Source organism: Gopherus flavomarginatus, chromosome 5 (assembly GCF_025201925.1).
Source record: "Gopherus flavomarginatus isolate rGopFla2 chromosome 5, rGopFla2.mat.asm, whole genome shotgun sequence".
NCBI lineage: Eukaryota > Metazoa > Chordata > Testudines > Testudinidae > Gopherus > Gopherus flavomarginatus.
The window spans coordinates 20,150,002-20,165,072 of record NC_066621.1 but is presented as its reverse complement, the minus strand read 5'-3'; the positions used below and the strand labels follow the sequence as shown (position 1 = coordinate 20,165,072).

General features: G+C 41.5%; 2 protein-coding genes across 8 annotated transcripts in view; both read left to right on the top strand.

Annotated features, from left to right (window-relative positions):
- SLC26A8 (solute carrier family 26 member 8) overlaps nt 1-13,782 on the top strand; it is a 32,263-nt gene extending 18,481 nt beyond the window's left edge. For 6 of the 7 annotated variants that reach the window (XM_050956597.1, XM_050956601.1, XM_050956599.1 and 3 more), the window contains 8 exons: nt 3,362-3,468; nt 4,932-5,001; nt 5,744-5,836; nt 5,927-6,061; nt 7,426-7,806; nt 9,322-9,376; nt 9,517-9,704; nt 12,132-13,782. In XM_050956597.1, the coding sequence (XP_050812554.1) occupies nt 3,362-3,468; nt 4,932-5,001; nt 5,744-5,836; nt 5,927-6,061; nt 7,426-7,806; nt 9,322-9,376; nt 9,517-9,704; nt 12,132-12,353 (1,251 nt within the window). In that variant the 3' untranslated portion in view covers nt 12,354-13,782. The remainder of the gene's footprint in view (nt 1-3,361; nt 3,469-4,931; nt 5,002-5,743; nt 5,837-5,926; nt 6,062-7,425; nt 7,807-9,321; nt 9,377-9,516; nt 9,705-12,131) is intronic. The other variant, XM_050956602.1, reaches the window with a different exon arrangement.
- Nucleotides 258-15,071, top strand: part of LOC127052711 (uncharacterized) — a 136,998-nt gene continuing 122,184 nt past the window's right edge. The window contains exon 1 of the mRNA XM_050956613.1: nt 258-664. The gene's annotated coding sequence lies outside the window, so the exon portion shown is untranslated. The remainder of the gene's footprint in view (nt 665-15,071) is intronic.

Genomic DNA, 15,071 nt, shown 5'->3' with positions numbered 1-15,071 from the left:
TTTTAAAAAGTTATCCAAGTAGATCCACACTGTGGATGGAAGTGTGCTCTTGGTGACTGAACTATGAACCTATAGGAATCAGTGTCCATTGGAGCCATGCTATCTTCCCACCACATGTGGACACACATCCCCTCTCCCCTCATGCAGGATTCTGAGCTCAGAGGAGCATGACCCCAATTGCCATTTAATACCTTCACATCACTGAAACCCTGTTAAGAGAGATTCCAGAAGACTGGAAAAGGGCAAATATAGTGCCCATCTATAAAAAAGAGAAATAAAAACAACCCAGGAAACTACAGACCAGTTAGTTTAAGTTCTGTGCCAGGGAAGATAGTGGAGCAAGTAATTAAAGAAATCATCTGCAAACACTTGGAAGGTGGTAAGGTGATAGGGAATAGCCAGCATGGATTTGTAAAGAACAAATCGTGTCAAACCAATCTGATAGCTTTCTTTGATAGGATAACGAGTCTTGTGGATAAGGGAGAAGTGGTGGATGTGGTATACCTAGACTTTAGTAAGGCATTTGATACGGTCTCACATGATATCCTTATTGATAAACTAGGCAAATACAGTTTAGATGGGGCTACTATAAGGTGGGTGCATAACTGGCTGGATAACCGTACTCAGAGAGTAGTTATTAATGGCTCCCAATCCTGCTGGAAAGGTATGACAAGTGGGGTTCCGCAGGGGTCTGTTTTGAGACCGGCTCTGTTCAATATCTTCATCAACGACTTAGAAGTTGGCATAGAAAGTACGTTTATTAAGTTTGCAGACGATACCAAACTGGGAGGGATTGCAACTGCTTTGGAGGACAGGGTCAAAATTCAAAATAATCTGGACAAATTGGAGAAATGGTCTGAGGTAAACCGGATGAAGTTCAATAAAGACAAATGCAAAGTGCTCCACTTAGGAAGGAACAATCAGTTTCACACATACAGAATGGGAAGAGACTGTCTAGGAAGGAGTATGGCAGAAAAAGATCTAGGGGTCATAGTGGACCACAAGCTAAATATGAGTCAACAGTGTGATGCTGTTGCAAGAAAAGCAAACGTGATTCTGGGATGCATTAACAGGTGTGTTGTAAACAAGACACGAGAAGTCATTCTTTCGCTTTACTCTGCGCTGGTTAGGCCTCAACTGGAGTATTGTGTCCAGTTCTGGGCACCGCATTTCAAGAAAGATGTGGAGAAATTGGAGAGGGTCCAGAGAAGAGCAACAAGAATGATTAAAGGTCTTGAGAACATGACCTGTGAAGGAAGGCTGAAAGAATTGGGTTGGTTTAGTTTGGAAAAGAGAAGACTGAGAGGGGACATGATAGCAGTTTTCAGGTATCTAAAAGGGTGTCATCAGGAGGAGGGAGAAAACTTGTTTACCTTAGCCTCTAATGATAGAACAAGAAGCAATGGGCTTAAACTGCAGCAAGGGAGATTTAGGTTGGACATTAGGAAAAAGTTCCTAACTGTCAGGGTAGTTAAACACTGGAATAAATTGCCTAGGGAGGTTGTGGAATCTCCATCTCTGGAGATATTTAAGAGTAGGTTAGATAAATGTCTGTCAGGGATGGTCTAGACAGTATTTGGTCCTGCCATGAGGGCAGGGAACTGGACTCGATGACCTCTCGAAGTCCCTTCCAGTCCTACAGTCTATGAATCTATGAATAAGAAGGCTTTAGATTCCTACTGAGCATCAACTTTTCATCCTCCTCAGATTGTGAAGACTTTGGAGTCAACCTCTGTCGATACTCTCTTTGACCACTGGAAAGGATGGCACATCTGGGTCACTTGTGCCTCCACTTCCAACGAGAGTGGTTGTGTTTTCTTCTGTTGACCAGAGCAGGGTTCTTTCCCCTGTTACTCCACTCCAGGATTTAGCACATGAACTCCTTCTGGGAGAGACTGGGTCTTGGTACTCAGGGACTCAGTACAGTTTCTCTATCATTGGAGATGGCGCTCCAGACCCGTGTTGGGAATTCTCAGCACCCTGTCTCAGTCAGGCCTTCTCATCCTTCTAGTCCTCTTGGTGTAGGGCACAATTATGTATGCAAACTTGGATCCCCTTGTAGTTACACATAACACTGCCACTGGTGTATTACGGACTTTGGATTCTGCATCCTCAAACGTATGGTACCTGTATATTTGATGGAGTAGGGGGAGTAAATCTATCAGCATTGGTAGTTTGATTCTATGGTTGAGGTTCTGAAGCCCTGTGCTTTGTTCCCTGTCTGTCACCACTTCCAGGGTAGAAATGTTCCAGGAGTGAAGTTGAGACACTTCAGCTGCTATCATTTCTAACCTCTACTTTCATACAGCAATCTAATGAGGTGCAGAAAAAAGCCAGCCAGAGATGCTGTGTGGTAGGACCAGCAGCAGCCAAAGCAGGGACCTTCTGGCCTTTGGACAGTCCAGTCACAACTATAGAATGTTTTCTGACTTTCTCTGCCCTATGCTGATTGGCTATTTGCTCTAGCCCTCCACTCCCTTCTCACCGTATTTTCACCTCAGCTTTCCTTCACACTTTTTCCCCTGCCCTGTCCCCTTCTCCTTCTTTCCTCTCCCTTTTCTTTCCATTTAGCTGATCCCCTCCTAAGTAAACCCACCAAATCTCCCCTCTCAAAAATGTTGCAGAACCAACATGATGTTTGCAGCCATAACATAGTTCATTCTGCTGTGTTTGTGTAGTGCCTAGCAGTGTGTTCCTGGGCCATGACTGGGGCTCATAGGTGCTGCTGTAATACTATTACTAATATAATAATAAATCTAGCTTAAGAACATAAGATAATAAGTATGGCCATACTGGGTCAGACCAAAGGTCCATCCAGCCCAGTATCCTGTCTGCCGACAGTGGCCAGTGGCAGGTGCACCTGCCCCAGAGGGAGTGAACCTAACACGTAATGATCAAGTGATGTCTCTCCTGCCATCTATCACCACTCTCTGACAGACAGAGGCTATGGACACCATTCCTTATCATCTTGGCTAGTAGCCATTAATGGACTTAACCTCCATGAATTTATCCAGTTCTCTTTAAACCCTGTTATAGTCCTAGCCTTCACAACCTCTTCAGGCAAGAAGTTCCACAAGTTGACTGTGTGCTGTGTGGAGATAGTGTTTGACGGTGCTCCCCAGAAAAGTTCAACTGAAAAGTCATTAGGGCCTTTCTGAGGTTTACAGTAGCTCTGCTCAAGATAAGCCATCCCAAGTACATCTATCAGGACAGGATGCAGCTGAATTATTGGTTTGACTGAGTGAATGCTGCTGTCTTTGGTGGCTGAGATGGAGCAGGTTACATGGGGGCACTGTTTGTGTCTTCTACTTGTTTGAGCTTTTCAGCAGCTAATATTGTCCTCCCTGCCTCTTATTCAAAGGTTATTTGGATTGTGACTTTTGCAGCCGTTCTGTGTCTTGGTCTTGATATTGGCTTGATCATCGCAATGGGATTCACCTTCTTCATCATCACTGTTAGGTCACACAGGTACTGGTTCTTGTTACCCTCAGAGCGGGGCACTAAGTTTACCTAAAGTTGTTATTTTGGGAATAGCAGTATGTCACAGTCCAGTACAGAAGTGGTTTTGTGCTTATGGGATAAACCCTTCGGTTAATGTGTTTCTCAGGTCTAATAATTTCGCATCTGTGCATGAATTGGTACATTTTTGGGAATTTAACCTCTTAGCCTAGCTGATGGACTATCCATTTGAGCCTCTGGAAAGGGTGCCTCTGTCACCTGACTGAAGACCATTTATTGTGACAATAACATCAGCCAGGAGATTCAGCGAACTGCTCACTTTAATCACCTACCCTCCATACACAGTCTTCCATAAGAATAAGGTGGTACACTGTGTCCTCATTCCAAGATTATCCTTAAAGTGGTAATTGATATTTACCTGACTCGGTCCATCAACATATCTTTCTTCTCACTAAATGCATTCACTGCCAGGGGAGATCAGCTTACTCAAGATCGACACTAACGGGACCCTTCTCTACTCCTGTAACAGAACAAAACTCTTCTGTAAAATCTCCCCATGCACCCCCTCTCCCCCCGGTTATTTAAGGTTTATATTGATAGACTTATGGGGCAGATTATTTCTTCCCAGTGATTATCAAAGGACATTAAATTCTGTACAGAGACATGCTATGAGCTAGCAGGTATCCCAGTCCTTAAAAGTATCAGAACACATTTATTGAGTCATAGAGTTTAAGGCCAAAAGGGATCACCAGATCCTCAAGTCTGATCTTCTGTATATCCCAAGCCACTAAATACCATCCAGCCACCCCCATACCAGGCTAACAACCAAAATTAGACCAAAGTATTACAGCCCTCAGTTGAATTGATCCAAAGTGGCTTCTAAGGCATTCCTTTAGAATGTCACAATTATGAAAATATTTCGAGTTGCGACATGGAAGTTAGCTCATACTTCTGTGCAGCATCATTTTCGTGACCTAGCCTTGACATCCAATGAGCACCTTTGGAGAGTAGTTCTGGATAGCTATTCATTTAAATATCCTCCCCATTCATACTATGTTGGCAGTTTGTTACTGCTTGTGAATTTCTCAAAAGTAGGGATGTGTACTGACAATACTTTAAAGCATGAGAAAAGTTACCAGGAAATGGATTTCTTTGAGTACAGTGTCACTACACACTGACACTAGTCACTCTCTAGATCCTCCTTCCTCACTTCTTTGGAGAATATATTGGATTTGTGGGAGGGAGAGACTACATGCCTTCTTACATACCTTTGCCTGGAGTGTTCCCTGGCTTGAAACAGAGCTTTCTAGAGGGTTCAAACTTTGATGTGAAGGGTACAGGTGCTTGGGTGTCACACCCCCAAAGCCACGGCTGGGGTATCCAATAAAGAAGATAGAGACAGGGACCAAAATATTGGGTGGTGCTAGTTTTTCTCTCTACTCTAAGGAAATCTAATAAACACTTTGTTTCAGAATGAAGATTGTGATGCTGGGTCTGATTCCAAACACGGATCTATACAGAAGTTTATCTGACTACAAAGCGGTAAGAGAAAAAACTAATGCTCAGTCCCTCTCTGTAATCCAGTTTCTTCACTTGGACACCGGTAAGTGATCCATCAGATTCAGTTCATTCACTTCAAGCCTTGAAAATCTGTAAGGATCTTTGAATATTGGCAGCGAAGAGTGATACAAATTGCCTAAAGATAGAGATCGGTCTGACTTGTCACTTTGGGAGCTCACTCTATCGATACAGGCTCCACCAGTAATGAAAGGCTTGCTTCCTGTCATTGCTGGAACTATACAGAATTTATTACTGATCTCCTGTCCTTAGTCAGGTCTTGTCTATGCTAGGACAATGACCCATTTTTCACAACAGATGTCTATAATGACTGTGTCTGCGTGACAGATTTTTGTTATCAATTCGCTATTGGATTGTGACACTTGTACTAGAGTTTCTTAAAAATTTTTCTGGCAGTGGTGGCAAGAGCAGGGCACTGGTATTTTTACCATAATGTTGTTGACCCTACTATATGCGGATCTGGATAATGCTGTGGTGAACAGTAATGTCTACATTAGTACTCCCTTTATTGCTAAACTCATGGAGCTGCAAAGGTGGGAGAACTTAAAAAAAAAATTGGTGTAGACAAGCTGAAGGGTATTTTCACTAATGAGTTTTGAAAACAATGTGGCTTGTCGTGGCCAGAGGAGACCCATTGTCAATGTCAGCCATGGACCATTTTTCTAGTGTGGGTACAAACCTCGGAGACTCCGGTTTTGTCTTCTAGGCAGCGGAGATTGAAGGTGTGAAAATCTTCCAGTGTTGTTCCTCCATTTCCTTTGCAAATATGAGACACTTCAAAGGCTACTTGTTACAGAAGGTAAACACCACTTTTCCAATCACCATCAGCTTCTGAACTCCTCCATTGGAAGCACACGACCCTCTCTGATACACGGTCTGTCTTTTTCAGATGGATGTGAAAGCAGTGCCCCTCGATGAAAATGAAATGAGAGCTTTAATCTCAGTTAGTCTGTCTAGCACTGGATTGGAGAGAAAGGATTTGAAGTGTGCCTGTGTTTGCGATCCACCTGAGCTATTACCCAGGGTCAGCTACCTTTTTTTTTAAAAAATAATTATCTAGCCAGGGCACCCAGACTTTGTGACACTGAGGGCCATGTCATTAGCTTGCCTGAAGGCCATGCCTAATTGCGTATATATTTGCAAACCAAAAATAAGCCAGTACAACCCTTATATTTGCTCTCAACCCTTATATTTGTTTATATCTTCCATGGTAGATGAATTGAAATTTTGCTTGTTGGTTGAATTGACCAGCAGTGGGAAAACTCAACATATTTTCCTTCCTTTCTGGGGCTGAAAGAACTAACTTTGTCAGATGCCTCAATAGGGGTTTGCGTTCCTTTTCCCATTAAAGACTGCCTTTGGCTGCCTGAAGAATTCTAGCCACTCCTAATGTGAGATACCCACGAATGCATGATCACTAAATACGTCAAATCCTACCAGTCACAGTTTCCGTGATCAGAGGATTTCTCCTCTCCTTATGATGAACTCTATTGAATGCCTTCTGTACAACCAGTCGCATGCCCCATAATTGGAATTTGACAGTGTCATAAGCAAATGGATGGAAGAGGCTTCTGCAATATTCTTAATTCTCTAAATTATCCAATGTACTTTGTAAAAGATAACAAAAGCCACTTATGGGGAAGCAGTTTTGGAAGGATGGGCAGGACTGAGCTTCTGAAGGAAGTCTGTGATTGCTTTGAGCTGCCATCTTCTTCCAAAGTGCCAAGCTGCAGTGTGTGAACCTTTCAGCTGCTTTTAACTCTTTTTCTAGTGTAAAAGCCAAACTTGGAGCTATTCAGTATTCCAAACTTAACTTTTTAAAAAAGGAATTGTGTTAAAATTATTGGCTAGGTAATGCTGAAAAGGCAGCTAGGCTTAGAAGGGAGAGACCAAGAAACCATCACAAGAAAGGGTTGGGATTAAAAATTAAATAACAAAAGCATATATTCAAACTGTTAAGGAAAAAAATGATAGCCTCTTCTCTGTTTTCTCATCACTTTATCTTAGGAACTGCTTTTCATAGGGGAAGAATATGGTGCATAAAACCTCATAAACCTTCTTCTGTTTTAAAAAATGCAATATAAAATTAGTGGCCCACATTCCAGTGGGAATAAGCAACTCCAAGGCATGCAGCACTAGGCTAACACAGCACTTCCAGGGTAGTTGAAGGTACTCTGCTGACCACAACCAAGACTTGCATCAATCTCCTACTAATTTATGTACTGTTGTGGCTTAGTGCTATATTTAGCATAAGTTCAAAGATATTTCTGTCATGAGAGAGGAAAGATATCAAATGATTTACCATGCTGTCATAACTGCAGCAAGAGAAATTCTACCTTCTCGACACAATTCTCTTAACTGTCTTTATTCTCCACTTTACCATTCTAGATACCCTATACTGAGAAACTGGTGAAGCGACTTCATAGGGATAATGAGTCTTCATCATCTTCCCTGAATTTGATACGTTGGTCAAAGTTTGAAAGGAAGCGCAGTTCTGGGACTCTCACAACAGGAATGTTGCAAACACAGCATGCTCAGTCCACAGCCATCAGGCTCAGGGCAGCAAGACCTGAAACTGGAAAGAAGGATGAAGGGAAGAGGATATGGAATTCTTCAGACGTTGGAGTAGATACTTCCACAACACTATTATGCCAGGAACCAGTACAGTTGCAGTCCACAGAGTTTTCAGCATATCCAGTCCACACTATTATTTTAGACTTCAGCATGGTGCAGTTTGTGGATCTGCAAGCTTCAGATTTACTGAGGCAGGCAAGTCACTTCAGTGCATGTAAAAGTAGAAACTGAAGTTTGCCCAACATCAGATGCTTCCCATTACCCTAAAGTTACCTATTATATAAGCACCTGTACCTGTTCCTATTGACTTTAATGGGAGCAAGACCGATCTTTGTATTTTCACAAATGTGTAGTTTCCAAGATGCGCATATATTCCCTGGCTGTTGTTTAAAGGTACACCGTAGATCTAAAAAACACATGCAAAATGCCCTTACCTGAGTCACTAATAATATTTCAGACTATTTCAACTCAAATCACATTTTTAATCTCTCATTTAATTTTCCCTATTTCTGCTGTTTGTTTTTTCCCCTTCACACTGCAAACTGGAAGCTTTGGCATATTTAGGTAGTGCTGGGTGCCTGTTGTTTTGGAACTTCAGTGCTTTGTACTTCATTACAGCTTGCAGGAGGAAATCCTGTTTGGGACACTTAAAGTGCTGATTCTTGTTTCCAGAGTAGGAGAGGCTCAACTCTCTCGTTCCCTGAGATGTTTTATTTAAAATGTTGGGATATCCCTTATTGTAAGTTAGCATGTTCTTACATGAAGTCTTTGTCTCTAGCATACGTGAGCATTTTTGATTTGTCTGGACATTTAAGAGTTATCTTAGTCCTAGACAGAAAGAGTAGATATAAAAATGTCTGTTCTCTCTGTTGACATTGGTTTGTTATTGTTGTTCATTGCAACCTTATCTATTTTTTCTTTGGGACATCTCTTTAGCTTCAAGTGAAAATCCTTGCAGATAGTATCTTTAGAGAAAATAAGTTACCTGTAGCTGTGCTTCTCTGAAGGTACCATGTCAATGGGATTCTCACCTGATTCTCCTCAAATATTGAAGATTATCTTTTAACGAGTTTCTCTACTTACACTTGACCTGGATTTTCAAAAACAGCTGAAGGACAACTAATGATTTTAAGGGCCTCAATTTTGAGGTGCCCAACTTCAGGCACCTTAATTATAAAGGGACCTGATTTTCAGGGTATGCTGAGCACCTGCCCTGTAAAATCAGAGCCCTTTTAAAATTAAAGTGTCTCAAGATGAGCACCCAAAAACAGAGGCACTCAAGCTTACTGCTTGTGTTTGAAAATGTAGGTCCTTATTTCCATTGTTTACTCTGGGGCATATTTTGTGTTTGCACGCACATGTGTGAGCATTGAATCATTTCCAATTGGCTTAATATGAGAGCTCCACGTGCTGTACAACCAAAGCAACTGATCTGAATACTGGGAAGGCCGAATTTATATCCTGAAGACATGATGTCCAGTATGGGACCTGGCTCTCTGGAGTCAGAATTCTTTGAACTATGAGAGTTCTGCTGGTCTTGCACTGACCTAAGACCACGGATTAAATCTTCTAGAAGAACGGTATCTTTAGAGAAGCAGAGTTATAAGCAAAAGCTTTTTCCCCCTTGTATGTCCTGCCTTCTGGTGCCAGGGCCATTCCTGCATAGAGCATGAGAATGGCACTGATAATAATATGGAATTCTCTCTACAGATGTTCCACATGTTTCAGAATATTGGCATTTCGGTCCTGATTGCCAGCTGCCACCGTGAGTATTGTATGGGCAATGCTGTATTTAACCACTTTTTGTAAGAAAAAGATAAATTTTAAACCTTGGTGAAATGCTTTAACTGTGCTCCTTCGTATGACCCTGTCTGCGTTGGTGGTGTTTTTTGTTTTGTTTTACAGTCTCTGTAATAGCAATCTTTGAGAAGAATGATTTCTTTGATGACTGTGTCACCAAAGCACGGTTCTTTCTAACACTGCATGATGCTGTGCTGGCCGCTTTGGAACAGAATCAAAGGCCAGAGACTATGGCACTCAGCACTGGACAGCCTGACCAGGAGTTAGATGAAGGGCTCACAGAAGAACAGAAGGTGTGGTACTCAGTTTAAATCTAGATGCTGCCTAGTGATCCTACAAGGATTTGAAGGTGTAAACATAGAAAGGCAGTTTGAGCTAGGGGAATGAGTATGGACATATGGTAACCAAGGGACTCCTGGGTTCTAATCCCAGCTCTTACATTGACTCCCTCTGTGATCTTGGGAAAGTTACTTAATCAGTCTGTCCCTCAGTTTCCTCACCTATAAAATGAAGACAATGATACTGCCCTATGGTATAGCCTTTTGTATTAATTAATGTTTGTAGACCAGTTTTGAAGATGTATAGTGCTGTGGCCAGGTGCCTTTTGCAGTTTGGTTTAAAACAAATTCTACACACTGTGTAAAGTCAAACTTATCCCCTTCCTGGGGATTGGCTTTAACAAAGAAATTAACAATAAGATAAAGTTCTGTTAAAATCTTTTCCCAAGCTTGGCTGCTCTTAGGATTCCTACCTCAGAGACTGCTTAGCCCACAACTTTAATTCTCTCCCTCCAAAAAAACCTCTGCTAGCTCTCTGATATACAGTTGAGATAATGAACCATTTGCGGTATTGAGTCATCAGAAACCACTTAATCCATTCCCAGCAGGATCAAAATGTGCTAGCAAAGTATAGCTGTTTCAGGAAAACAGTACCACCATGTAACAGGTTATATGTATATGCTAAACATTATTAAACCCCAATGAGTGAGAGGAAAGGCCTGATTCTTCTGTCACGCTAGTGTAAATCACAAGCATGAAAGTCAATGGATTTACACTAGTATAAAAGTAGTGTTAGTGAGGAGAATTGGACCCAAATTGTTTAGGGTCATATAGTAGTAATGGCATGAAACTAAGCAAAGATAAATTTAGAATGAATACCAGAAAAAGTTCCTACTGATCAGTTCTGTCAACAGCATATCACTAGAGAATATATTGTTGAGGAAAAATCATGCCTTGACTGTGGGCTATGTTGGGTGACAGACAGGGGGACTCAGTCTGAAAAGTCTTTTCATCTTTATACTCTGATCTACAGAATTAAGGTAAATCAACTGGACTAAACGTTTTCATGTGTTGTCACATTACACCCTCAACTGCTGACGTTAAAACTGACTAAGAAGCTGGCTAACTGGGATTTCACTTGGGTTCTCACCAGGTTTCAAATAATAATATTTGTAAAGTAGTACTCAAGTGCTGAGTATTAACTAATTAATTATCACACGAATGACTTAGCTACTTTCCCTGGTAGATAATTAGGTAAGTATTATTCTTTAAAGATCATATCAGAGCAAGTTTCATAGTCCTTAAAAAATATTCACAGCGGCTAAGGATGGCGGGAGATATTTTGGATATTAGAAGTCAGTCCCTATTTTCCATACCCTCTGATTTTCCCAGAAAAAAAAATACTTTAGAAATTAAATTCACCTTGCTTAAATTCAAACCAAAGATGAATTTTGGAAAATTTTCTGTTCACTGTAGGCCAAATCCTGAAGTCTTTGATTTGGGCAAAACTCCCACTGAAGTCAGTGGAAGTTTTGCTTGCTGAAAGCCTTCAGAATTTTGGCTTATCTCACTGACATCAGTACAATGCGTTATTGGCTTGCAATGAAGACCACTCGTATTCAGGAAAGATAACTTGACACATCTGAAAAATCAAGGAACTAATCCCATAATCCTTGCCTCCCTTCACTTACCCTGCAATTTCAATTAGATGCAGCATTTTTTTTCCACTTCCCATCCTAAACTGTTATATACTATTGATGCGTGCTGTTAAACAACTAACCCCTGGCCTATACTACAGAATTACTTCAGTATAAGTACTCAGAGGTGTAAATAATTCATATCCCTACCCTGGAGCGATGTCGTTATACTGACCTGAGCGCCGGTGTAGACAGCACTATGTTGGTGGGAGATCTTCTACCAACATAGCTCTTGCCTCTCGCGGAGGTGGATTATCCTGTCGGTGTAACACATCTTCATGAAAGCACTACAGCGGACAGTGTTTTAAGTGTAGACCTGCCCTCACTCCTCCTTTCCCCCCACCAGAGGTTGCTGCACTTTACTGGTTGGTAAAGTGACTGCTATGTATGTATAGTTTGTGGTGCCACCTTAGGATCTTTTTGGACGAAAAGTACAATGGAAGTGTAAGACGATATTATTATTAGGGTGAAATACATCATTTTTTGTGTATGTTGGCAGGGGGTGAACCAGTATGTGAATTATGGCGAAGATGGTCTTGTTGGTGACATAATTTTAATGCGTCTCCTCTTGGCTGCTAGATCAAGGACCCTGTCAGGGGAATTCAGAAGTTTTATTCTTTTCTAAATTATTGCTGGATCCACTTCAGTCTTATCAAGGAATATGCAAGGGAGCAGGGGGGCTTTTCATTCCAATATCTCGCGCATTGATCAGCTCACTAGAAGGCATTGTTTGTGTGTGTTTCAGGAGAGAAGTCTGCACTCCGGTAACAACAAAGATACTTCCTCTTTAAAGACTACCAGGAGCGAACTCTTAAATGAAGAGCCGATATCCGATCTCTTCCGCACATATTCACTCCAGAGTGAAACAGAGATGAACGTATTCCAACAGTATGATGCTCCACCCCCTGAGCCAGGTGACAGAGATGAGGAGTGGGAGCAGAAGTGGAAATATGCCAGAGATCCCTGAGATGCACAAGAACTGACAGGGAATCCTAGTCCAGTATATGGGGAGAGGTGCTGATATAGCACAGTTCAAGTAGTTCTTGCCTGCATTTTGGTGGGGTTTTTTGCCTTTGTCTCTTTCAAAGTTATTGAAGTAGCCACCTAGCCAGTCCATCCAATGGTTCTGCTGGTTTAAGGAAACCAGCACAGTTTATGAAGTTACCTTTCAGGACTTTCAAACAGAGGGACTATTTAGCAGCTATTTTAACCTTTGTAGTGAATTAACTATAAAACTTGGAACCATTAAATTAATTTTTACATGTTTCTGAAATTCTTTGTAGTTTTTTAAATATCCTCAAACACGGCACATCTTTTGCATGTTGTTTTTTTAGGGACTAAATCTTGTTTGCAGTTTTCAGCAGATTGCACACACGTTATTTCATTAACCTCAGATGCATGCAAAATGAGGTGACACTATTGAACAGTGTTTCTCAGCTTTTTTGATACTAGGGCTTGCTGCCTTCCTAAATTGTGTCAGGGAGATCTCAGGGACCGGTGCCAGTCCATGGGCTTGGTCATTGAGAAACACTGCTCTAGAAGAAAGCATTTCATCACTGATACTTTGCTAAAGTTGCCTAGTGTATTCAGTAAAAACTCAATACTTTGACTTTTTTTCCAGTTCTGCTAATACCTCCTGCTGGTGAATTATGTTATTTGCTTCTCTTTTTGGTAGACGTTCACTGAGACCGCAACAAATGGAGACATTTAGTTCAGTTTCATTATTAAGAGATGAAAAAATGGCTTCTTTAGAATAAGATATAGGTGGCAAGTGGACAAAAACAAACTTCTCAGTTGTATTATCTGAGTACCAGCCTCATACTCAATAGACTGGTGAAACTGTGACATCACCATAATGGCACATGGTGGAGTTTTATTTGGAACAGGAGCAGTCTTGCTATATCAGGGATGCACATCCCAAGACCCTACCATGTGCACATTCAGGAAATTCTTCCCTGGCCTCAGTACCTAGAGTGAGGACTGAGGGTGAAATTCATCAGCACAAGGTCCATGTACCATTTAAGTCCCTTTGTGAGACCATAAATTAGATTTAAACAATGCATAGTCCCTGTACTGGTCCTGTGCTCCAGCATGAATTTCACTCTGTGAGAGCATCTCCAGCCTCTGCTGTGTGCATGGTGCAGTTTCTCCATGTGGAGCAGTAGCAGGGAGACTATATAGGACTCTTACAATGCTGGGCTTTCCTGGCGGTTAAGTTTTAACTATATGTGGGTGCATAGAAATGTTAATATTTAATTATTTGTAATGTCACTTGCATTAGTAAATCATCCAGACTTTTTCAATTTAAATTCCTACGGCTTCCAGGGAGTTTCTGGAGGAGGGACATTGTATTGTATCTGTGTGTAAGGTGAAACGGTAAAAGGTTTTAAAAACAATATATGTGTGCATTCTTACAGTGGAAGAAGCTTTCAGTCTCACAGCTCTGATACTTGTGAATGGAGCTTTCAATTCTTCCTGTCTTTCTAACAGTGTTGAGTAACTCTCATAGTACACAGGCTTCCCTTGTGGTGTTTCTGTACAGTGGCTTCAAGTCAATTCCCTTTGTGAGTGACAGCTCCAATCAAAACAGAGCAATACAAAATTTACAACAAGCAAGGCCTTAATTTTCAGAATCTATGAGTTGTACTGTGGCATCCTTGACTTAAGATGAGTGATGCTACTAGCCCTTTGCAATGCAAAGAGCCTTCCCATTGCAAATTTGGGAGGAGTACTCTTGGCCTGTTAACCATCCATGTAAAGAATAAACAATACCAGCAGCAAAAGTTGGACTATGCCCTTTCCACTCCACAACTCGTGCACTGATGTGCTAACTTCAAACATCAACATGATTTAAAAACACTTCTAAAATATATGTATATTAATTATGCAAGGCATGTACTTTTCAGTTAGTGGAACTCCAGGCACTTTCTTATTTCCTGGTCTTTTTCTTGTCTAGTCATTGCAATGCCTTAACACTAATCCCAAAACTGTGCACAAGGTTCCTGTGTTTAACCAAGGCACATATCACCCAGTAGAGTTTTGTGGTGTGAGACAGCATGTACCTTGCACCAAAAGACTCCACCTATACCACTTAAAAGGCAGGGCAATGGAAGTCAGGGTCCAAAGGTCTGTCTGCACAATCATATGCCTGTAACCAGGTTGTGACAGTCTCATCTGACCCAGTTACAACAAACACAGTTGTGTTTTGTTGACACTGCAACTTTTTTCACACATCATCATGAACTATGTATCTGCTACCATGCTGTTTAACTGTTTGTATCGTGTGCTGGGGAAGTCTGGGCAGGGCACCTAAATAGGAGATTCAGGTCCTGAATTTCCATTGCTTTGTATAATATAGTAACGTAGACCAATGCAAAGAGGGTGTCAAATGCCACCAGAGCAGAATAAATGACTACATAAGTGAAAAGGCAATATAGAGGTCCCACAGCGTTAAGGGGACATGCACACTGGCTGGCAGCAGAAATTCATGCAGCAATGCACTCTAGTATGTCATACTGCACAGGGAGCTGGGAGGAAGGAGGACCACTCAAACCAGTTACAACAGGGATAGCTAGAGGGCCATCTACACTGTTTAAAAAAATCAGTGCCAAACTGGTGGCAGGAAGAAAACCACATCTTTGCCTAAACTGCTGGAAATCTGAAAGAAAGGTGGCTACCATGGTTA